General features: G+C 39.2%; 1 protein-coding gene across 1 annotated transcript in view; it reads right to left on the reverse strand.

The window, feature by feature from the left end:
* Nucleotides 1-17,696, reverse strand: part of CD2AP (CD2 associated protein) — a 165,388-nt gene extending 147,692 nt beyond the window's left edge. Inside the window, 1 exon segment of the mRNA XM_020993897.2 lies at nt 17,033-17,696. Within this exon segment, the coding sequence (XP_020849556.1) occupies nt 17,033-17,036 (4 nt within the window). The 5' untranslated portion in view covers nt 17,037-17,696.
* Between the last annotated feature and the right edge of the window lie 8,433 nt (nt 17,697-26,129).

Genomic DNA, 26,129 nt, shown 5'->3' on the forward strand with positions numbered 1-26,129 from the left:
TCTAGGTCTGTATCCCAAGGAGATCATAAAAATGGGAAAAGGACCCATATGTATAAAAATATTTATAGCAGCTCTTTTCTCGGTGATAAAGAATTGGAAACTGAGGAAATGCCCACCAAGTGGGGAATGGCTGAACAAGTTGTGGTATATGAATGTAATAGAAATGATAAGCTATAAGAAATGATAAGCAAGCAGACTTCAGAAAAACCTGAAAAGACTTATATGAATGGATGCTGAGTGAAGTGAACAGAACCAGGAGAATATTGTATACAGAAACAGCCATGCTGTGAGATGACTAACATTGATAGACTCAGCCCTTCTCAGTAATGCAAGAATCTAAGAGATCTTCAAAGGTGTCACAATGGAAAATGCCATCCACATATGAAGAAAAGAACTATGGAGTATGAATGCAGATCAAAGCATACTATTTGCTGTTTTTTTCCCTTCTGTTTTGTTTTGTTTCCTCTTTCTTGTGCCTCCTCCTATTGATTCTAATTCTTCCTTACAACATCACTAATGTGAAAATATGCTTAATAGGAATATTTAAAAAAATGTTAGTTACATTTGGTATAAGCAATACAGTTGGATGTGGTAGGAAAGAGTGTTATCGATCTATTCTACAAAATACTTCATGCTTTGTTGCTTTAAATATTATAAATGAATATAAATTTTGTCATAAATTTTTTTTATTTTTAATTTTTTATTATTTTTAGGCAATTGGGGTCAAGTGACTTGCCCAGGGTCACACAGCTAGTAAGTGTCAAGTGTTTGGTCTGAGGTCACATTTGAACTCAGGTCCTCCTGAATTCAAGACTGGTGCTCTATCCACTGCACCACCTAGCTGCCCCAAACTATAGGGTTTTTGTGTGTGTGTGTGTGTGTGTGTGTGTGTGTGTGTGTGTGTGTGTGTGTGTGTGTGTGGCTAGGCAATGGGGTTAAGTGACTTGCCCAGGGTCACACAGCTAGTAAGTGCATAAATTTTTTTAAAAAGCTTATTCTCTAAATATATATCTGTACAACTCTCACCTAATACTTTACTCTGAAAAGAAAGCCATTCACCATGAGCTCTTAGGATAAAGAAATGGCCCTGCTCCTTAGCAAGTCTCTATCAAATTGCCCCCACAATCATTCACTCTGTTTTTCAATTTCTCTCTTTCCACTAGCTCCTTCCCTGCTGTCCACAAACATGCTCAGGTCACCTTCATTCTCAAGAGACCCTCATTCTACCATACCATCCCCTCAAACTTCCATCCTATATTTCTCCTTTCTTTCGAGGCTTTTCCTGGGCCCTTTTCTCCTCTCTACATTCATCAACTCTAATGAGTTTAATTATCTCTGAACAGAGAACTCTAAGACCTACGTACTCAAACACTCATCTATCTCCTGAGCTCCAGGTCCACATCACGAACTGTCACTTGACATTTTGGACTGATGTCTTTAAGGCATCGCAAACTCAACACATTCAAAAACAGAACTCATACTTATTCTCTCCCCCACCAGCCCATCTCTCTTTTGAACATTCCTGTTTTTGTCAAGGATACCAATCTCCTTTTAGGCACCCAGATCTACAATCTCAACATTACCCTCAATTCCCCACTCTTTCAACATACATTATCAAATCAGATGCCAGGTACTGTCAATTCTATCTTTAGAACATTTCTTGCATCTACCCTTTTCTCTCCACTAACACAAGCATCACTCTAGTCCAGGCCTTTATCACCTTTTGCCTGAAAACTACTATACCCTCCTAATTGGTCTTCCTGTCTCCAATCCCTCCCCCCTCCAATGTGTCCTTCACACAGCTAACAAACTGATTTTACAGGTTAACCTATATTACTCCCTTGTTCAATGAAGTCTAGTGGTTCCCTATTACCTCTAAGATGAAATACAAACTCCTCTGTTTGGCATTTAAAGCCTCTCAAAACTTGGTTCCAACTAACCTTTTCCACCTATTCTCACACTCAACAGTTCATCCTGTTCAGACTGGTCTTCTTGTTCCCCACACATAACACTATGTCTCCCATCCCCAGGCTTTTGCACAGGCTGTCCCCCATTACTGGAATGTACTATTCTTCTTCATCCTGCAGCATCTAGAACCCTACGTTCACTTCAAGTGCCACTTTTTACATGCAAAGAGGCCTCTCCTGAATCCACCCAAGCAGCAGGTCCTCCCCTCACCCCAAACTAGCTTGTATCTGTCTTGTATATATCCACCCCCAAAATAAAATAGAAATCTGATTACAGAGCAGGAACTATTTCATTCCTGTCTTTGTATCTCCAGTGCCTAACACACAATAAGCACTTAAGAAATATGATGATTTTAATTCTGCTCTTCAGAGCCAACTAAAATAAAACTAATCTTTCTTCCATGTGACAACCCTTTATAAATACTTGAAAGCAGTTATCATCTCCACCTTAAATTTTCTCTTCTCCAGGCAACTAACTAAACTGGTCCAACTAACCCCTGCTTATAGATGATTTCCAATCTTCTCATCATGCTAGTCATCCTCCTCTGGACATGCTGCTGCTTGTCAATAGTCCACCGAAAACAAATCAATCAGAACTAAGCATATTTAATGCAAGCAAGACAAATCCTAGATTTCCCAGCATATCCTTGACGTTTCTACATGTAATTAAGGCAAATTCTCCTTATGTGTGTACTACCTGCACTGTGATTCTCAAAACCATAACCTGCCACTGCAGAACAACAATTGGCAGCTCAATCCCCAGCAGTACTCTGATCTATTACATACTGAGGCCCTTCCTGAAGAGGAAAAAGGTGGATGCTCTCAGTGTCCACTTGTCCGACAAGGAATGAGAAAATGAAGCCACAGCAACTATCAGATAAGAGATCATGCAACAAGAGTCAAAGGACAAACAAAAGAACAGTAGTGGTAGCAGATAATTCCCCACTCACGGCAACTAATCTGTCTGATTAAAAGCAACAAATAACAGGAGCAATAAAGAAGTCTGTTGTCTTCCCAGGGCATGGGTATATCTAAGAAGCAGTAAGAGAATCTCCCAATATTTGTCAAAATTGATAACTATTCATTTCAAGCGACTCATGTCAGCACAAATGATATAATCAAAAGAAACCTAGAAAGTATTGCCAATAGGTACATCATTTAGACATAAAGGGTGATGCCATAAGCAAATTAGGAGAGCAAGGAATAGTTTACCTGTCAGATCTATGGAGAAGGAAAGAATTTTTGACCAAACAAGAGATAAAGAATATTATGAAATGCAAAATGGATAATTTTGATTATATTAAATTTAAAAGGTTTTACATAAATAAAACAAGATTAGAAGCAAGGCAGAAAGCTGGGAAACAATTTTTACAGCAAGTATCTCTGATAAAAACCTCATTTCTCAAATATAGAAAGAACCAGTCAAATTTATAAGAATACAAGTTATTCCCCAATTGATAAATGGTTAAAGGATATGAAAAGGCAGTTTTCAGATGAAGAAATCAATGCTATATATAGTCATATGAAAAAATGGTCTAAATCACTATTGATTAGAGAAATGCAAATTAAAACAACTCTGAGGTACCACCTCACATCTATCAGATTAGCTAATATGACTGAAAAGGAAAACGAGAGATACTGGAAAGGATATGGGAAAACGGGGACACTAATACACTGTTAGTAGAATTGTAAACTGATCCAAACACTCTGGAGAACTATTTGGAATTATGCCCAATGGGCAACTATGCATACCCTTTGAGCTAGCATTATCACTACTAGATCTGAATCCCAAAGAAATCATAAAAAAGGGAAAAGGACCTACACAAAAATATTTATAGCAGCTTTTTTCAGTGGTGGCCAAGAATTGGAAATTGAGGGGATGCCCATCAATTGCAGAATGGCTGAATAAGTTGTGGTATGTCAATGTAATGGAATACTATTAGGCAATAAGAAATGACGAGCAGGAAAATTTCAGAAAAATCTGGAAAGACTTACATGAACTGATGCTGAGTGACATGAGCAGACCAGGAGAACACTGCACACAGTAACAGCAACACTGTGCGATAACTAACTTTGATAGACCTAGCTCTTTTCAGCAATGCAAGGATCTAAGACAATTCCAAAAGACGCATGATGGAAAATGCTATCCACATCCAGACAAAAAATTGGTGGAATCCGAATGCAGATCGAAACATATTATTTTCACTTTCTTTATTTTTTCATGTTTTTTTCTTTTTGTTCTGTTTCTTCTTTCACAACATTACTAATGTGGAAATACATTTTATACATGATTGCACATAGATAACCTAAATCAAACTGCTTACTATGGGGGGGGCATATTTGGAACTCAAAATTCTATTAAAAAATGATTATTGGGGCAGCTAGTGGCGCAGTGGATAGAGCACTGGCACTGGATTCAGGAGGACCTGAGTTCAAATCCAGCCTCAGACACATAACACTTATTAGCTGTGTGACCCTGGGCAAGTCACTTAACCCCACTGGCTAACCAAGAAAATAAAAATAAAATAAAATAAAAAAACGATTGTTAAAAATTGTCTTTACATGTAATTGGAAAACATAAAACACTATTTTGAAAAAGAAAGTATTACAAAGATTGCAATGTCTTGGACGAGAAAACAAAGACTACAGAGACATGGATTGTATTTTCCCTGACTGATGAACAGTGAGGCAGTGAAGACAATGGATACAGAACAGAAAAATTGATTTGGGGAGGCAAACAGCTAAATGAAAATTTGGTCATTTTAGCTTCTGGATTATGACTTAAAATACAAGGAATTCTTAGGGTTTTTTTCCCCCACCCTTATCACTTTCTCACCAGTTTTTGTTCCTTGTGAAAGCATTTTCCTAGTAAAGTGCAAATCTAATTAAAAGAACTTTAAACTAAAAGACTGATTGTAATTCTGCTCTTTGGAGCCAATTAAAATAAAACTAATCTCTCTTCTATGTGACAACCCTTCAAATACTTGAAAATAGTCATCATTCCCCGCACTCCCCAAATCTTTTCTTCTCCAGGCTTTAAACTAAAAATAATAAGGATAGGGGAAAAAAAAAACAAATACTGTCTATATATTATACAAAACAAGCTAGACACTATAATGAGTAGCTACAATGAAATAAGAAAAATAGCAGATAAAAAAGGAAACAAAAGCCAAGAAAAGAGGCCAGTAGTAAAACTAGAGCCTCAAATGTCTATAAACAGGTGCCCAAAGTCTAGGCAAAATGCAAGATCTAGAGGTCCTAAAGCAAAGAAACAAATTTGACCTCATAGTAACCAATGAAAGTTCATGAGATGGAATCCATACTTGGTTATGGTTTATCTTATTCAAAAGAACTAGATAAGTAAAAGTGGATGGGAGGAGGGTCATAACTGTATATTACAAAGGTGTGTTAATGTGAAGAAATCAAGAAATTAGAGGGGGAAGCATGATGAAGAAGAGTATTTGAATGAAGACCAATGGAGGGGGGTGGAAAATTGGTTTTAACCACTGGAATACACTAGAGACTACCGGGAATGAAAGAAGAAACAGATGAGAAGCTTGGAAAACAATCAGAAGCTTGGCACTGTAGCATGATATAGCAGTGATGACAGACTTTCATTATTAAGACATGCCGGAGATCTCTCTCTGCCAAAGCTAATAAATTCTTGATTTGCCTTAATAATAATTTTATATTTCAAAGAAAGGAGGAATAAACAAATCCTATTCTAGTTATGATACTCATTATCAGGGAAGAACTGGTTACTAGAGTCAAAATAATGGGAATATTAAGGAGAAGTTATCACTCTTTCTTAAACTTGTGATAGAGGAAAGGAAAGACAAGGATAGTGGCTTTCCAAAGTCTTGACATGTGCCCTAGATTTTAGATCAGATTTCAAAGCTATAATAAAAAGTAGGACCCCAAGTTACCCAGAAAAGGGAAAATCTCAAGAACAAAATGTTGAGAACAAAGGCAAAATGGAATCAGAGGGAAAAAAAAGGAATTATCTGAAGGGACTTCAGCATCTCCAACAAGTTAGCACCTAGAATCAGCCATCTGGACTTTGAGACTCATGGCAGACCACCTAGCTCCTGCACACTACTCCAACAAACCCTGAAGTTCTCATCACACTGAAATCCAGTGAGAAACTACAAGTCAGTAATTTTTCTACCTGAGAAATACACAAAGAGCCAGCCAGGCAATAGAAAAGGGGGCCCTGGCAACAAAACCAGGATCTATACCTTCCAGTCCAACCAAGTGGTAAAAGTAGACTGGAGCCTGCAAAAGCAAAACATCAGGAGTACTTTTTCCACTGCAAAAGCCCTAGGGTGGAGAACTTGGAAGTGCTACAGTGCTGAGATAGCAAGCACCTACAGCCTCATACCAGGACAGCCCAGGCCCAGGTGCTCTGAGGTTTCTGAGACACCAGAGAGGGCCCTGAAGATCCAGCTCTGAAACTCAGAAATCCAGAGAGACCTAATCTCGGGATGTGGAAGTCAGTGCAAGAACCAAAGAGATTTACCCTGCATGGTCAGCCAACCTACCTAGAAACTCATTAAGGGATATACTAGCACAAAACCCCAATTCAGGAACTAAACCTGGAGAGATGAATAAATTAAAGATGAAAACATCAAACACTATCAGATCTAGAGATCCTCCAGGAGGAGGAGCAAGCAACTCCTTGACAGCTGTAAACACAGACTCAAAGGAAAAAACATTTTCCACAAAGACGATGTGAATTCCTAGAAGCAATGAAGAGATAAAAAAATGAAGTAAAAGTCTTGGAGGAAAAAACTGGAAGTAGAATAAACAGCTTAGAAGACAAAGTAGTAAATCTTACACAAAAAGGGGAGTCCTTAAAAACAAGAATAGACCAAACAGAAATCAATAATTCCATGAGATAACAAGAATAGAACAAAATGAAAAGATTAAAAAACTAGAAGAAGATATCTAGTAATAAAAACAACTCACTCAGAAAACTGGTTAAGAAGAGATAATAAAAAATTATTGGGCACCCTGAAAATATTGATACAGTAAAAATCTTGGATATTATATTACAAGAAATCATAAATGAAGACTGCCCAGATTTATTAGGATCAGAAGGCAGAGTAAAGAAAGAATTACATAGGGTACCTCATGAAATAAATTCCCAAATGAAAACTCTCAGAAATGTCAGTAAAAATGCAGAACTCCCATGTCAAAGAGAAAAGATTACAAGAATCCAGAACTAAGCAGTTCAAGTACCAAGGAATTACAGTCAGGATCGCACAAGACTTGGCAGCTTCAACTTTCAATGAGAGATCTTAGAATGAAATATTTAGAAAGGCAAAAGAGATGAGCTTACAACCAAGAACAAGCTACCCAGCAAAACTCGGTATGATCCTATGTGGGAACACATGGACATGTGATGCAACAGAAGATTTTCCAGAATTTCTGATGAAAAAACCAAAGCTGAGCAGGAAGTCTGGAATACAAACACATGAATTCAGAGAAATCTAGAAAGGTAAATTTATTGCTGAGCAGGAAGTCTGGAATACGAACACACGAATTCAGAGAAATCTAGAAAGGTAAATTTATTGGAATAATTAAAAGGAGCTGTATGATGTAGTGCTAATATTTTTTGGGGGGGAGAGGGGAATTTTTAAGTAGCCCTTAGAACCTTCATGTCTTCAGAGGATATTGGAGTTAAGGGGAAAAAACAGATTCTAGGGATAGACTGTTTCTAGTCTTAGAGTTTGAACAGAGATAAGAACAAAGATAAAGAAAAGAGGAGGGGATGAGGCTTGATTTTTCTCATAATTAGGGTACATGAAAAGTCTACATATAAATGGACAAAGGGGACTGAACTCAGACACACAAAGTCTTGAAACAGAAATATATCAAACCCAAATGAGAAACACTAGAAACAGAGAGGTTATTAAGAGGGGGGAAGATATTGGGGAAGGAAGAATAACAAGAAAAACAAATTTCCTGATCCTGAAGTGGGGATTAAAAGTCAAAGAACTAGAATCTAAGGTGTTTTAAATGGCCTCTTAGACAATGAGGAAATGGTTGAAGAAATAGTGATATATGAATGTATTGGAATATGAGTCCATGATAGCAAATGCTGAGAGATGATTTCATAGAATCCTGGGTAGTATGAACTGATGTAGGGTGAAATGAACAGAATCAGAAGAATTTAAAACAGTATATTAATAATATAAAGAGAAACAACTTTGAAACTAATAAATACAGTTGAACAACCAAGTCTCCAGAAGACCTGAAAATATTCCAGGGGTGTCACCCTCCTTCAGACAGAAGTGGTGGACTCAAGATGGAGAAAGGATCATACATTTTTGGACATGGCCACAGTGTGTATTAATTTTATGTTACAAAGACCCTTCCCACACCCCTCCAATTTTTGTGTTTTTGATGGCAAAGTTAGTGAGAGGCAGGTTAGCAATAATGACGCCTTAAAGGACCATTGCGATATTTTTAATTCTAGTAAGGGAATAGATGGAAATTCAAATAGGAGCACAACAAGCAAAACTGTTTTGAAATGAAACTATAGAAATATATACTTAAAGGAAGTAGGATGAAGTAGAGTTCATGGTTTTGTATGGAATCCTTTTTTTTTTTGGCACGTTTTGCTTCATATATGGAAATGTTCTTTATGGGATTTAAACCTAGAAAAATTTTTTTAAAAACCTGCAACTACACAAAAAATACCCTCTGATTCCTTATGGAACCTTTACGGAGTAAGATTTATAATAAATTATACATTACTAGGGCTTGTTAGTGCTTAGGATGTTTGTTCTACTTTTTAATACTAAAAGCATAAGGGCCAAACATAAAGTAGGACTGTGAAGAAAAGGATAAGACAAAGAGAGAGGAAGAATTTTAAAATATAACTGTCTCAGCATTGAATGATTATGCATGATAATGAAGTCATTCAATAAACATTTATCAAGCACCTACTACACACCAGACACTGTGCTAAGTGCTGGAGATATAAATACAAAAAAGAAAGTAGCTGTACTCAAGGAGCTTACAATCTAAAGCGGGAAGCTAGCACTCAAAAGGAAACTGAAGAAAGACAGGGAAAGGTACTTAGTGAGGTGGCATGATGGAAGAGGCAACTAGGTGGTACAATGGATAGAGCACTAGACTTGGAATTAGGAAGACTCATCTTCAAGAGTGCAAATCTGGCCTCAGACACTTACTAGCTGTGTACAGACTCTACCACGAGTGGGTTCAGAACCTGCAGCCTCAGAGTTTGGATTTAATCAAAGGGCCGCACTAGAGGCCTCAAGGCAGCAGGTTCCCCACCCCTGTGTCTAGGCTAGTCACTTAACCCTGTTTGCCTCAGTTCCTCATCTGTAAAATAAGCTGAAAAAGGAAATGGCAAACTATTCCAGTCTCTTCACCAAGAAAATCCCAAATGGGGTCATGAAGAGTCAAAAATAACAACAACAAAATGACAGAAGAGGAGGCATAATAGAGAAGTTCAAAAGAGTGCAGCCAGGTGGTAAATGAAGAGATGGCTGGCCTGTGTACCCTCATTAAATGAAGGTTTTGGCAAGAGCTCTGCTATCCAACTTCCAGAGGGACCACGGATCAGAGAATACTGATAAGGTATAAGTAGAACGAGGAGAACAACTTATACAATTACTACAATGATTCAAAGAAAACGATTTTTAAGGACTTAAGACCTTTGATCAATGCAATGGCCAATTATAACTCCAAAACACAGATAATCAATGTGCAAATTTGCTTCACTTCACTAGTTACTTCATAGAAAGGAGTATTTCAGGTGAGGGTAGGAATTGTGGAAGTTGAATAACGGTAACGCAAAAAGAAAAAACAAAAAAGCACATATCAAAGAAATATTTAAAAACAAAGACTAAAGTTGTTTCATATACAATCCTTTTGTTCTGTTCTTTGTGTATTAAAACAGCCCATGCTCCTCAATGTTTAAATTCATAATAAAAAAGAAAAAATGTTTAAAAAGAAAAGACTATAGAACTTTCATCATAGAAATTTCCTGAACCAGCCTGCCCTGTTCTGAGCATACAACCTTGTTTCAAATCTGGTATAGCTTTACATATATATCTCCTATCAAATGATCCTACTCTCTTCATTGAGAAAAAATGATGCCAGACACTCAAAAACCTCAATCACATCCATATAGATATCACTGCTTCTCTCTCCAATCCATAAGATTTCTAAAAGTGTTAAGAAGCTCTTTCAAAACTTGCATTACCAACGAACCTCACTGGCCTTGACCTACCCTCTTAAAAGATCTTATCATCTTCTGGCCCCTACTTCTTAGGCAACAGGACATATTTTTGACAGACAATGCAAATGGACAATGGGGCCCAGAACTGAAGAGGAGAATGGGCAGCACTGACTTTTGAAAATTTTTAAGTTGTTTTAATAACCTCAAGCTCTCCCTGAAACAGAGGTCTTATCTTTTAAACACCAATATTTTCCAAAGGATATTACATGGCTGCAAGTCACAGACAACTCCAAGACCCAGAGAACGAAAGTTGAAGATCACCCCAGGAACAATGGAAAGGGGCACTGGTGGGCACCAGAAGGCAGAAACACATTACAAACAAGGAAATGTAAAGAATTGTAAAGGATGTCATCAAAAAAATGTATGAGCAAAAAAGAGGACAGACCAGGTCACATGACAAGAACTAGTGCTATCCATCCATTCAAATGACAGCCTTCATGCTTCACTGGTATTTTTACAATATCAAAAAAAAAAAGTCACCCACATTTGGCAGACAGCCTCATGTGATGAGCTTATAAGAGGACATGAGTAAGCATTTAAAAGGACACAGGTATGAGTTCTGAACTAAAAGACCAGGAAAGATCTCCTGCAGAAGGTGGGATTTGAACAGAGACTTGTAGGAAACCAAGGAACTGTTATGTTCAAGGGTCAGCAACAAGTCTGGTGTCACTGAATCATAGAATTCATGGAGGGGAATAAAAAAACAAGAAGGTGAATAAAGAGTAAGAAGCCTTCAAATTATAGACTCAACAATTCTTCCAAATCTTTTCCTCACTCCTCCAACCTTCTTTGGCTACCAGAACCTTGTCTAATATTTTACTGAAGAAACTTAGGCCATTCACTGAGAGCTCCCTCTTCTCCCCTCTTGCCTCCTCTCACGTCCCACAGATGCCTTCTAACACTATCTCCTCCTTCACACATTTCACAAACAGAAGTAGCCCATCTCCTTGTTAATCCCTCTAACATGCACAAGTGATTTCGTTACAACCTGTCTCCTCCAACAGACTGCCTCCTCTACCATCCCCACTCTTCTTTACCTTCAATATCTCCAGTCTACTGACTGCTTCCCTACTGCCTACAAATATGCCCATGTCCCCACCATCTTCAAAAAATCATTTGATCCAGCCGGCCACACTAAATGATAGTCCCATATCTCTTCTGCCTTTTGTGGCTAATGTTCTTAAGTTCATAGGTGCCTCCACTTCCTCTCATTCTCTCTCTTCAACTTTACAGCCTGGCTTCCGTCATTATACAACTGAAACTGCTCTCTCCAAAGTTACTAGAGATCTCTTAATTGCCAAATCTAATGATCTTATCTCAATCCTCACCCTTCTTGCTCTCTCTGAAGCCTGAACTATCTTTCCTTCTATATTCTCCCCAAACCCTTACCTGCTACTGTTGAGAACACCAGTGCCCTCCCTGTTATTGTAATTCTGGTGTCATCCTTGACTCTTCATTCTCCTTCACATAACCCCCGCATCCAGTCTATTGCCAATGCCTGTCACTTTCACCTTCACTTACATCTCTCAATACAATTCCACTTTCCTCTTTCCCTTCTGAAACTGCTACCACCCTGCTCCAAGGGGCTGGCCCTCATCATCTCATGCCTGGATCACTGCAATAGCCTTGCTAGTTGGTCTGCCTGACACAAGTTTCTCCCCTCTCTGAAGCATTCTCCACTCAGTCACCAAAGCAATCCTCCGAAAGCCCAGGTCTTACCATATCAACCTCCTAAACCCCTCAATAAAATCCAGTGGCTCCCTATCACCTCCAGGAGAAAACATAAAATCCTCTATTTGGCATCCAAAGCCCTTCATAACCTACCCACATTTTCCAATCATCTTACACCCCACCAGTTATACTGGGCTTCCTTGCTGTTCTTCGAATAAAATTTCCATCTCCAATTCTGGGTATTTTCACTGGCTGCCCCCCTCATCTCTACCTCCTGGCCTCCTTCAAGTCCCAGCTAAAATTCCACATTTTACAGTTAGCTTTTCCTGACCCCTCTTAATTCTAGTGTGTTTTCTCTATTGATTATTTCCAACCTATCTTGGATGTAGTTTGTTTTTACAGTTATTTATATATTATCTCCCCACCATCAGAGTATCAGAGCTCCTCAAGAACCAACTTTCACACTTCTATGTATTTACAGCACAGAGCCTAGAAAGATAGCTTATTAAAGGTTTACTGACAGTAAGGGCTTTAAATGCTAAACAGAGCAATTTATATTTAATCCTGGAGGCAAAAGAATGCCATAAGAATTCACTGAGTAAGGGGGAGAGTGGTGGTTTAAAATGGTCAGACCTGTGCCCCAAGAAAATCACTTTGACAGACTGGACTTTTAAAATAGACTTTAAGCAGGAAGGCCTACAAGAAGGCCACTGGAACAATCCAGGTATGAGGTGATGAGAGCCTGCACTAAGATAGCGGCTTTGAAAGTGGAGAGATGGGTATGAATATGAAATGTTGTACAGATAGAAACAATAGGACCTGACAAAAAAAACTGGATACATGGAGTGAGCTCAAAAGAGAAGTCAAGAATGACCCGAAGCGCAGTGGACAGAGCACTGGCCTTGGAGTATGGAGGACCTGAGTTCAAATCTGGCTTCAAACACATATCACTTACTAGCTGTGCGACTCTGGGCAAGTTGCTAAACCCCAAATGCCTTGCAAAAAAAAAAAATGACCACGAAGGCTAGAAATGACACCAGGCTGACTGAGAAGATGGTAGTGCCCTCCACAGTAATAGAGAAGTTGAGAAAATGGGAGAATCCAAAGGCAAAGACAATGAGTTTGGGATCCTTTAAGCTGGAGATGTCTACAAATTAATCAGCTGGAGGTGTCCAAGAGACAACTGGAAATATGAGTCTAAAGCTCAGGAGAGAAGCTAAGGCTGGATACAGAGATCTGGGAATTATCTACAAAAAGATAAATGAGTCATGGAAGATCATAAGCTCATAAAGTGAGATACCCCACAAGAATCTCTTTCTTCCATGCTAGTTTTATGTTGTCTATCAGAAACACACCAACTACAGAGTTCCTCCAACTGTGAAAAGAATTGTTTGCATTTTGTGATTTAATATTGATAAAAATATTTGGTGTTTTAGATGCTAAAGAATATTTTTACGATTTTAAAATTTTTCTTTCTGTGAAAAGTTCGCCTTCAATTCAATGTTGTATATATTCAGTTCAATGTATTATTAATTTACTTACTTAACTTTTTTTCATAAAGAGCTAAGGTAAATTGCAGTCCAATCCCATTTCAAGTGACAGCAATTTAGATGAGAGGTAGTGTAGTGTAAAACTGTTTAAAATTTGACATAACTATAAAAATCCTACTTCTCTACTGCTGCTTAATTAAAAAGCATTTAGTAAGTATCTACTATATGCCATTCTAGGAGCTGTAAGTGCTACAGATGCTCTTCTGCATGCTTCAAAACTTGTACAAAAACAAAATCAGAGTCCCTCTCCTCAAAGAGGGACTCCCACTTTCTAGAAAGGGAGAATATGTACACATTGAAGAATATAAAAGAATAGATAAATGTAAAATAAATATAAGGTAATGGAAAGATGGTGGTACCCACTACATAAATAGTAATATAGACTAAATGATTTTTCATCAATTTATTTGAGACCTTATGTCTGGTAGGAAGTTGAAAACTAAAATTCCTATTTTTCTAGTATTCTTTTCTGCAAACTTTTTTGTCCTGTCATTTTTGCTTGCTATCAGCAAAATACCTAAAATGCACTGATATAACTGTTACCTTATTTCCCAATTAATTTCTGGAAATCAACTTTTGTCATTACTAAAAAAAATCACATGAAACCAACAATCAATATACTACTATCAAGAAGTCATTCTTTTTTTCCATTGATAAGAACTGAAACAGAAAACTATTGATTTTCTTTGGGGAAAATAAGGAAGAAAGTACCTAATACTTGACATTCAGCAGTAAAATGTCCCCAACAACTTTAGCGTAGGAAGAATTTAAGATTTTTGCATTTAAGTTATAAAATAGATGAAGAAAATTTAAAATATTTTAAGTTAAAGTTTTTGGTACTAACAATTTTTAATTGACTAAAATAATTACATTAAGTTACATGTTTTCAAAGTAAAGACAATTTCATCATAGATATCAAGCTGGAAGGAATCTCAGAGACCATCTGATCCAAACCTCACATTTAGAAAAGAAAAAACTAAAGTCCAAGGAGGTTGGGAGATTTGTCCAAGTTCAAACACATATTATTAAAAAGCAAATACTCACTACCTTAAATACAGGTTATTACATTTGGGAAGTTTAACACAACTTCATATAGGAACATAAAATTATAACTACACATTTCTTTGTAAACTGGCCAAAACTGAGCTTGAATTTTCCAAACCTTTTAATTTGGTAAGTACTGTTATAACTTCAAAATATTTTTTTTCTTATACAACAGTCAAATTCATGATACAGTATCACCTCATCTACTATCTCAGCTCTCCTTCAATCTCACCAATCCAGAATAGATCAAGAATATGAAACTAAGTAGAAAATATCTCTAAACAATTAAAACATTTTTCATAAATTCCATGCACTAAATAAGGTTTATTCTCACATTAAAGCTCTGCTCAGACCCTCACTCAAAACCTATTTACTCTTACTTGACACATTATTTGAATAAAGACTTGCAGAAGAAAGTTACATGACTTCCAAGCCAAAAACAAATTAGAAAGGCAGAGGTTCTCCTACTATGAGCAACAGCGACAACACCAGAAGTGACAGCCTATAAGCAAGAGAAGAGATAGCAAAACTATTCAAAAACAAAACTAAACAAAGAGAAGTCTGAGGAATAAGAGTCAACTAACTTCCCCACAAACCTTAATATGTCCTAGGGTCATCACCATATTATAACACAGTAATTAAATGCTCATTAATTAAGACCCTAAGTCACCTTTAAAAATTCAAACTACGTTCTGTGGATTTTGTTTAAGAAATCAAAGGAATACAGAATACATTTTTGAAAAATTTCCATTCAAAAAAAGTTTTTTAAGTGCTTGACCTCAATATTTGGTTGATATTAAAAGTTACTTATATTTCTAAAGCAAAAGAACAAGCCAAAAATTAACATGAAAATAAACAAAGAAAACTTCTATTCAGGCATGCAAAGAAAGTCTGTAATTGCTATGCTTAAAACATCTAACAAAAAAGGAGGTGGGTGGACAGGACGCCAAAACAACATTACTTTATATTCTTCGCTTGACAACGTCACTCATTATCTCCAAAATTTACTGGTTTGGATCAATACCTTTATCAAGCACAAAGGATAGTTTATTGGTGTTCTGCACCCTTTAAAACCAAAAAGCAACTAACTCATCTCTTCTGAACACTTAACAGCTAAGTCTGTTATCTTCACATCATTCAAACTGAAGACTCAGTTTATTCCTCAGATTTTATTTTATACTTTGTATCACAGCAATAAAAAAAAGGAACATTCTCTTACCTCTTAAAAACTTCTTAGGTACTTCAGTGAGTTGTGGATGTTCTTACTATGTATAAAACTTTTTTTCTCATAAAATACTTACATGATTTAAAGGAAAAAGCAATCTAATCCAGCCTACCCAAACACCTTGACACCTGTAGCCCCTAGGAAACTAGAAAATATTATGAAAAACACATTAGAACTAGAACTTTTTCTTTCTAGTAAGGAAGCTCAATTCCAAACAGGAGATCTCTTCTCAAAAGTTTCAAAATTTAAATCACATCTCATCCCAATAGAATCCTCAAGAGGATATCTGATAATTGCCAACAATTGGCTAAAGTCAAAAAAACCGACGTAAACGCCTATGTCCTACAGGCATCACTTCCATGGAGAAGCAAAATTCTGAATAATTAAGGGACATTTTGCCAGTCAATATACATTTTCCAAAAATATTTTCTAAAGCGAGATTTCTTAAACTGAGGGGTCTGTGACTTGGATCTTTCTTTTTTAATGTTTTGATAACTATATTTCAATATAATTTCAACAATTTCCTTTGTAATCCTATGTACTTTACATTTTGTGAACGGATCCAGAAGCTTCACCAAACTGCCTTGACACCCACTTCTAAGAGATTGCTGGATCTGTTAGTGGAATTATCTCAAATGAGGGACCATGGAATGATCCCTAGGTTTTTTTTTCTTTCGATCGCCCTCCCTTATACTACGTGGACTGGGAAGGGAGGAGGTAAAGGGGCGGAGAGTAGTGTAGGTGCAGGGCGGGGGAAGGAAGAGAAGGAAAAGCAAAATCCTTAAAGGGTTCGGGGTTTGTTTCATTTGGGTGGTGGGAGGGCAGAACAGGGGTCAGCCACGCTCAACCATTCCCAAACCCCACTAGATACGCCTAGGGAAAAAAGGTTAGATTTCCAATGGGGGGGGCAGAATAAAAAATTAAAGGAAACGAGGCCAAATCCCTAGCACCAAAAATTCCTATTTGAGGAGCACGATTTGTAAGGCACAGAAAGATCAAGGAGACTGAATGAAACCAGTAAAAGTGGGAGAAGCCAAGGAGTCATTTAAATGCTTCTCATTCCAAGAAAGGATAAAGACGAGTCAGTGGGGGCAGGGGGAGAATGCCTCCTTATCCCAAATCAGTGCCGAATGCCCGGGTCCCTCACTCCGACAACAGGGTCTGACGGGGGGGGCGGGGTATAACTCCCTCTCCTGTCTCTCACCCCCCCCAGCAGAGCAGGGGACTAGGGCGGAGAAGCGTGTCCCCCCCCCCCGAGCCGTCCCCGAGGAGGGGGGAAGGGCAGGGAATGGTCTCTCACCCATGCTGGGGGCTCCGGCGCGGGGGAAGCCCGATCGTAGCGGCTCCTCCTTCTCTTCTTCGGGTAGTGGCTTCGTGCGGCAAGAGCCGGGCTTCAGCCCCAGCGGGCGGTCGGAGTGCGGGGGCTCAGGCGGGGCGAGGCGGCAAGTCCATCCGCCCGCGTCTCCCTCCAGCTGGTCCAGTCAGTTGAAGAATCTGGGAAGGAAGAGGCGGCGGCGGCGGCGGCGCCGGAGGAGGAGGTGGTGGTGGTGGTGGTGGTGGTGGTGGTGGTGGTGGTACTGGCGGTGGTGATGGTGGAGGTGGTGGCGGTAGTGGTGGTGTGATGGGGTGGTGGTGTGTTGAAGGTGGCGGTGTGGTGGTGGATCCTGCTATTCCACACCCTGAGCCGGGGCAGCGGCGGCGGCAACCAAACGCCTTGCCGTCCCTCCCCCCACCCAGCCAGCTCCTTTCGCCCTCCCGGCCCCCTCTGGCGGGTAGGTGGGGAGGTAGCCGGTCCCGAGCCCGAGGCTGCTGCCGCTGCCGCCGCCGCCGCCGGCGTCAGCCAACCCCTCCCCTCTCCGACTGCGGTGGAGAGGAGCGCGCGCTCAAGCTCTGCTGACTTGAGAGCCGGGACGCGGCCGCCGGGAGAAGGGGGTCGAGAACTTGTGGAAGGTGGGGGAAGTCTCGCGAGAACTCTTTTTTTCCCTCCCCCCCTCTCCCCGAAACCCCAACCCCCACTCCACCTCTTCAGTTACTACTACCGCCCTCTCGGCAGTTGCCAGGTGAAGTGACGTCACGTCCCCGAGGTTCCGGAGCCGCGTCCGTGAGGTGGGGGGAGGGTCCGCGAGCGGCATGCAGGGAGGTTGGCCATTGGAGGGGCGGGGGCGACGTGACAATCGATGACGTCCGGGCTGAGAGCCCCCTGCCCAGCCGCGGCCGGGCTCTGAAAGTCTCAGGATCTTTTGAGAGGAGAGGGGAGTGGGGATGGTGAAGATGGCCGGGATTGTTTCTCCCACCACGCCCCATGTAGTGTGATCCGGCCCGGGGGAGTTGCTGCGGGCAGGAAAACTGACCCTTCCCTGCCCCAGTTTGGCGATATTGCCTTCCTAAGGGAGGACGGAAGGTGACCCACAAAGCAAGCAAGAGGATAAGATTGGGGTGCGAGGCAGGCCGGGCTGGCTCCCCTGAGAACTCTGGAGCCCCGGCTTCTGCCGGGGGGAGCCTTGTTAGACCCGGGGCCGCCTGATATTTTGTCCTAGGACACGCACTGTGGGCACCAGTCAGGCTTTCGTGGCATTTAAAATAAATTACTGGAACCTCTTGTGCCATTCGACCCAGACTCCTCTCTTCCAGCCAATACTGTAGAAGAGAGGCAGCATTTGGGGTCAGAAGACCTGGATTCAAACCCTGCCCTTGTGCCAAATATTCGATTCAATTCAATAAACTTTTATTAAGTGCCTACTGTGGGACAGACATAGTGCTATATATTGATATGTGTATATTATGTATATATTATACTCATACATGAACTGTGTGTGTACACATATCCATACATATGCTTAATATAAAATCTTAGTCTAATCTCTCCGAGCCTCAGTTTCCTCATCTGCAAAATGATGGAGTTGGTTTTGGATGACCTCTGCAGTCTGTAAAATGAAGGAGTTAGATTCGAGACCTCAGTTGTTGACTTCTAACTCAAATCTATGATTCTATAACTGCTTAGGACCTTCCCTCTGAGATTTCCCTCCCATTTAAGCTTAAAATATTTTCTATATACATTGTAGTTTTTGCTCCTTGAAGGCAGGGGCTGTTATCTTTTATTTTTTTGTATCCCAGGTCTTGGCACAGTGCCTGGCCCATAATAAGCTCCTAATAAATACTTGTTGATGATGATGGTGATTTCTTTAAAGTTGTGCTTGGATTAAGATATTTAGATTAACACAGTGATCTTAAAAATAAAAATAGCCCTAGACTCAAATTTAGAATAAAATTCGGTGAACTCATTTTATCTCTCAAGATGGAAATATGATTATTGTGATTATTAAACAACCATTTTAATAAATGTGGCAGGCACTGCCCTAGGTAAGAATACAAAGACAGAAGGAAAACAGTCCTTCCCTCAAGGGGCTTACATTCAATGGGGAGATAACATGGGCATATGTAAAGATATATGTATGTATACATATGTGTGTATGTTAATATATGTGAATAACAAATACAATATAGTTTTTTGAAGCACTAGCAGCTCTGGGTAATCAGGTAGGGTTTCATACAGAAGACAGTGCTTGAATTGAGTTTGAAGGAAACATGGGATTTCAAGAGGCAGACATAAAGAGGGAATTTTACAGCACTGCAAAAACAGGAAAATAGGAGATAGAGTGTCTAGTTTGAGAAACAGTAAGAATGTCCATTTGGCTGGACTATATATGTGTAAAAAGGAATAATGTATTTTAAGTCTTGAAAAATAAATTGAGACTAGGTTATGAAGGACTTTAAATAACTGGGAGGCATTGTGTGATAAGCAAAATAGCCCTTCATAGAACTATAGAAACAGGTCACTTTCAGATTTCTTTTGGGGGGGGGGGCTGTTCATACCAGCTCCATTAACCTTTGACACTAAACATTATTTTTTCAGGCACCTAAGCTTAGTTTAAGATAAAAATTGAGAAAGGTAAAAAGATTTTTCAGCACCAGATATGTAGACAGTCATTCAAATATTCATTAAACATCTACACTCTACTTGCCAGGCACTGTGCTAGGCACTGTGGATACAAATGAAGAGAATGAAACATCCCTATTTTCAAGGAGTTTACATGGAAAGTACCAATTGAAAGAATGAAATAATCTTCCCACTGTATAATTCATTTATTCGACAAATATTTATTAAGCATTGTAGAATTAAAACAATCTACTTTTACATTTTAGCCAAATCTGTCAGACACATTATTAATTAAATGTATAAAGACCTTTTGGGAGATTCCAACCAGCCAAGTTCTTCTGGCTAACTCAAAAGAAGATCTCTTTCCAGTCATTGTAAAACAAAACATGAAATTCCACAGCTATAGCAAAACAAAAGTCCATACTTTCTGTTTTTAGAATTACTAAATAAAAAGATCAATGTCAAAGTCTTCCTGGAACTAGCTTCTTCTAAGGACTCACTCTTTCAATTTGGTCAATAATAAGAGGGCCAACTTTATTTGGTTAACAAAAAAAAAAGTCATTCTCACGTTTAGCTTGTCCACTATAGACTCTATTGATCTAACTACTAGGTCTGCCTCCTTTGGGTAAGCTTCACCAGACTGCCCAACAGAGCCTAAGATCACACACACACACACACACACACCACACACACAGAGAAAGAGAGAGAGAGAGAGAGAGATTGAGAGATTATGGATCCTAGAGCTGAATGTTCTCTAAGGTCCCGAATTTCAATTCTAAATCTGTGATCCTCCTTTCCTTAGTTTGGTCATTCTTGGCATTCCTCACCCTTGACCCACTGGCTGTGGGCTGGGAAAGTTTAACCTGTGCTCCAAACTCCAGTCCTGCACCATCATCACCACTACCACCCTATCTCTTAACCTATCCTTTACACATTCTAGTAGAAAGGAATGTTTTTCTCTCTAGACCCCAAAACTAGCTCACCTGAGTTTTCAAACCATGTTACCTACTTTACCTTAAATGAAGATCTCTACACACTGGCCCTTCTAGAAGCTTCTTGCCCTTTCAACTCACCCTGGGATGTTCTGCTGAGACCCAAAAGCAAATTCTGCTATCTAAATCTCTTTAGCCAATTCTTTCCCATATGATCTCACTTGCTGCTTTCATAAATGCTAGTGTGTCCCAGTCTAGGCTCTAGTTATGAACTCGTGTTCTTAGGTAGAGAGCTGATAGAGTTTGAATACCATTTCTGTGTTCTCAGCTAGGAATCCAGGCAATTTCCTATCTAAGTGTGAGAGCCACTAACACAGAGGAGAAGAGAGAGGGGATTCTGAAGATTATAAATTTTTTATTGTTACAGTAATAAAATTGTATGTACATGTTAAAGGAGTATCAAAATATTCTCACACACAGTGGATAGAGCTCTGGCCTTGGAGTCAGGAGGACCTGAGTTCAAAACCAGTCTCAGACACATAACACTAGCTGTGTGGCTCTGGGCAAGTCACTTAACCCCAGTTGCCTCACCAAAAAAAAAAAAGCAGGAAAATATTCTCACCTAACTTGCCACCTTTCTACCTAATAATCTAGTAGGGTCAAAATGTATCCTTCATTAGGATAGGGACTGCTTTTTTCCCTTTCTTTGTATCCCCAAATGCTTAGAACATTGCCTGAAACATAGTAATCTCTTAATAAATGTTTGTAGACTAGTTGACCTAAAGAGTGCCAGGGAGTGACAAAAGATATGCATAAGAAGATAGCTTAGGACCAAGTGGTAGGGACCCTGACTAACACGGCCAGAAGGAAGATGCATGTCATGTGAAAGCTAGGAAAGAACCTGAGGAGTAATCTGAAATGTAGAAGAATGAAAATAAGTATGATGCCACAGAGGCCAAAGGAGGACGAAGTCTTAAGGAAGAGATGATCAGTTATAATGATGCAGTTTTGGGGTTACTTAAGAACCCCAGCATCATGGTTTGAGGTTTCTGGGAACCCTGAAATGTCAGAGTGCAGGGTGGGTCTGCCTGGAAAGAATCCAAGCGCTCAAGCCTTCTTTCAGTCAAAGTGGCAAGGTTTTATTGTAACACCAATAGGAGCCAGTGAGATTCTTAATGAATCTGCAACTTAATGGAGGTGAGACTGATGCTTATATACAAAAGGACAGTGAAAGGATATGGATGCTGGATGGAATTAAGGAGAGGTAAGTAGTCTGGGGTAGGCCAGGTCCAACACTGAAAGGACTATCAAGTAGGCTAATTAGGTGATCTAGATGGGATTAAGGAGTGGTCAGTATATGCAAGTAGTCTGAGGTGACCAAGAGCTACAGTGAAAGTAAGGTCAAATAAACTAATTAGGTGGTCTAGGTGGGCAGGGGTGGGCCAGATGCCTTGGGCAGAGGCCAGTGATCTGGGCTGCTGAAACGTATGGGAAAATTTAGGTCCTGGGTTGCTTTCAAAGACATGGTCTTTTCCTTTTACGGGCCAGGTCCCATCACCCTATCAATAATAATAGCTAAAATTTCTGAAATAGTAATGAGGTAGAATAAGCATTTTGTATTATAAGCATTAGTTATTATAACCCCCTCTCTGGGGCTCTCAAGCTTTTGACTTATACTCTTAACCTTTTCTCTTGTTCCTTCTTCCAGAATGCACCAAGGTGGGAGAAGCATTGTTTTTTAATTTTTTTTTCTGTCCCATCCCCCAATCAGGATCACTTGCATGCAGCCTGAAAGGGAATTCAAAGACTCCATTTCTTAAATTTCTGTTGGGCTTCTTGAATCTCAAACTTGCTTATAGAAGAAGAGAGATTTTGAATTTCCTAAACAAGTTGATTCTGGAATCTAGCCTTCTAGCTTTCAAGGAGATATCCTTAACAGTACCAATTGCCTCATGAGTATCTTCAAGTTCAAGAATTCCTGAGTCCTACAATTTCTAGAGACAGATTTCTTCATTCATCCTTGCTCCTTAAAGAAGGAAGAAGACAGTCTTTCTGATTCCTGTGTAACATTTTAATTGTAGAATGTAGCCAGCGAGTTACTCAGAGAGTACAGTCAACTACATTTAGCACCTACCATATTCTAGGCACTGTGTTAAGCACTAGGGATAGGGATACAAAGAGAGGTAAAAGCCAGTCCCTGCTCTCAAGGGTCATACATTCTGATGGAAGGAAAGAATACATATTTATATAGTGCCCACTATGTACAAGGCAATGTGCTAAGCACTTTTTATAAATATTATAGCATTTGATCCTCACAACCCTGTGAGTTAGATGTTATCATTATCCTCATTTTACAATTGAGGTTGTTGTTGTTATTGTTGTGTATGTGTCATTTTGATGGGGTGATGGGAGCTGGACCCTGAATTTTCTCACACAACTCAGGCCCTGGCATCTTGCCCTAAGCATCTGGCCCATCCCAACCCACCTAGATAATCAATAGTCCTTCAGGCTTTGTCCCCCACACCACCAGCTGCCTGGTGAGACAACATGCAAACAACCATGTGTGAAAAATATGTGTGTTCATAATAAATTGGAGCTTATCAACAGAGAGAAGGCACTGGTATTAAGGGATATCAGGAAAGGCTTCTTGAAGAAGGTAGGGCTCTAGCTGAGATTTGAAGGAAGCTAAGAGGCAGAGGGTGGTCTGATGAGATGGGGTTTGCTTGCTCAGCAAGCTCCAATGCATGTGTATTTTTTTTTGAGAGGAAAGGGGGTCTAAACCACAGGGAGGGTATTATAAGTCCTAGAGCATACTGCGTAGAATTCTGTGGGAAAAAAACACCCAACAGAATGACAGAGGGCTGCCCAGATATCATCTCCAAGTAGAATTCCCTGCTGGGGCAGAACTCATAGACTACTTAGATGCTTTATTATTCTGTACTTATTCATGGGCTACTGAGAGTTCTTACCATTTTAAAACACTTTCTCTTGGGCTATCTATATGCAGTCACCATATTGGAATCCTGTACAATATTTGAGGACCCTGGCACACATATTTAGGCTGCCCTTGACACAAGCTATATATATTTAAGGCCTTTTTTTTTTACTTTCCTGGGTTAATCCAGGTGGGGACCACAAACCAAAAAAAAGTTGAATTGACCCCTTGGGGTCCATCTTCTAGGATTGGACTCAATCTATGTGAGCCCAGAGTCCTTGGGGGAACTTCACCATGGGTTTTACTTTTACAGATCATTATTGCTTTGGCATCAAAAGACAAGTACATTCACTCTAAGTGTTGCATTAGTCTAAAGAAGCCAAATCCATCCCATGTTTCTAATGAAAGCTTTTAAGTCTAAATCGGAATGTTACTCTATCAAAAAATAAGGCTGTCTTCTTTAAGTTAAAACTGTTTTAAACAAACTAAAGGACCATGCTGGAAAATGAATTATCAAATCAACCTCACAATTTTGTTTTTAAAGTGTTCCTCTAATATTTCCATTTTTAATAGCTGTTATAGTGGAATTTTAATTTGTTAATGTTGGGTTTTTTATCCCTTTCAATTTATTTCATGGTACTTAAATACTTACTTTCATCTGCTGTTTTCTTATCGTTATCTTATTTTATCTGGCCAGTATATTACATATTTAAATCTAAACATCAGTATTTAACATTTAATTCTACAAAACATTATGTGAAAAACAAATGTAGGAAACAACTTTATTTATCACAATTCATGGCCTCTAAAGGCATTGAAGCTGAAATTCAGCTTCCTTAACTGAAGGCTAGTCAGCTCTAAAGAAAATCTTCTTGTTCTTCTTGTACCTTCAGTAGATTTGGCAAGACATATAACCTCTAATCATTTCCTATTATTGAACTTTAAAAAAAAACTAGTTTAATTAAAAATCTGACCCTGACCAAATGACTCATCCATTTATCAGCTACCAGGACTTTTTTTGGTTTTGTTTTTGTTATGTAATTATTTATAGCATGCAGACTCAGAAACTGTAGCATCATGGATAGGCTCTCTGTTCCCTGAGAAGCAAAACTAAATGAGTCTTGTAGTCTCTTCTCATTAGTTTTAATCCAGAAGCACTTTTCTCTTAAATCAAGTCTTTTTTGGAGTGTCATCTCTTTCATATTATCTTGCTGTTTTTTACTCCTTTCTACCCAGGAAAAAAAGACATCCAAATTCAGCATAATATCAGTATATATAATAAAACTCATGTGTAATACATAAGAAATTTTGAGCTTCTTTTGAATCTTTTCAACCATATTCATACTCAGGAAAGTTCACAAAAATAAAAAATTAGATAAAAGAGAACAATTACAAATGTTTAGTAAGTATAAGACACTGCTGCAGGGTCTTTTTGGACCTATGATGTGTAAATCCCAGATAAATTCCAGACTTTCACAGTAAAGACCAGCAGATGACTAAATGGTATTGATAATTTTGAGATGATATGGACATGTTAATTTTAAAGTTTTACTGATAATTTTGAAATGATTTGGATATGTTAATGAACTGACATTGAGGTGGCACAGATAGAGTCTGTTTCTCCCCTCAAAAAAACCCATAAAAATGAGCCCTCAAACTCCTGCCCCCCAACCTTTTTTCATCTCTATCAGGTCTATGCTATCTGGTGCTCCCAATTCTATTTAATGGATGGTTATGTGAGTATTACTCTCTGCGTTTTCCCCTCCCCATTCTCTTCCCCATCACTGCCTGCCTTCCTTCATGATCCCATGTCCTATCCCCATGCCATCTGCTTCTGGACCCTTTTCACCACGTCTGTACTTTATATACTGTTTGCCCCACACCCTCTGTGGTTATTAAAGTGTGATTCCAGCCCCATTTCCCACTGCCATCATGGTATTTCCCACTAAGTATCTAAAGAACTGAGAGTGCCTGCCCCCATTTCATAATTTCATAAATTAATTATCAGTTCAGTACTCTATATTCCATCAACACTGGCCTTCTCACTTTTTCTTTAACAAAGCACACATTCCATCTACCAACTCCTTGCCTTTCAATTGTCTTGCATGCCTGGAACACTCTCCCTCCTTACCTCCATCTCTTAGAATTTCTAGCTTCTTGAAAGACTGAGTTCAAATCTCACATTCTTCAGAAGACCTTTCGAGGTTTCACCTCACCGTATTAGCATCTTCCCTCAGAAACTGCTTTCCACCTACTCTCTACTGATCTTGTATGTACCTAGTTATTTATGTATTGTTTCTCCCATTAGAATGTGAGCTCTTTGAGGACAGGGGCAATGTTTTTGCCATTTTTTTTTATCCTTAGCACTTGACACAGTGCTTGACACATAGTAGATGCTTAATAAGTGCTAATTGACTCTGAAATAAACAACTGCCATTTTTTCCTTAGATGAGTCACATATATTGGATATGAACTTCTTGCCGTCTTTCTTTAATACTGAGAGCAACAAATGAGGTATAAGAATACCAAATTTTGGGCTCAGAGTCCCAAGAAAGTATCCCACTTTTCAATACACATCCATTCTTATAATTGC

This window comes from Phascolarctos cinereus, unplaced genomic scaffold, assembly GCF_003287225.1.
Source record: "Phascolarctos cinereus isolate Bilbo 61053 unplaced genomic scaffold, phaCin_HiC Scaffold_5;HRSCAF=322, whole genome shotgun sequence".
NCBI classification, from domain to species: domain Eukaryota; kingdom Metazoa; phylum Chordata; class Mammalia; order Diprotodontia; family Phascolarctidae; genus Phascolarctos; species Phascolarctos cinereus.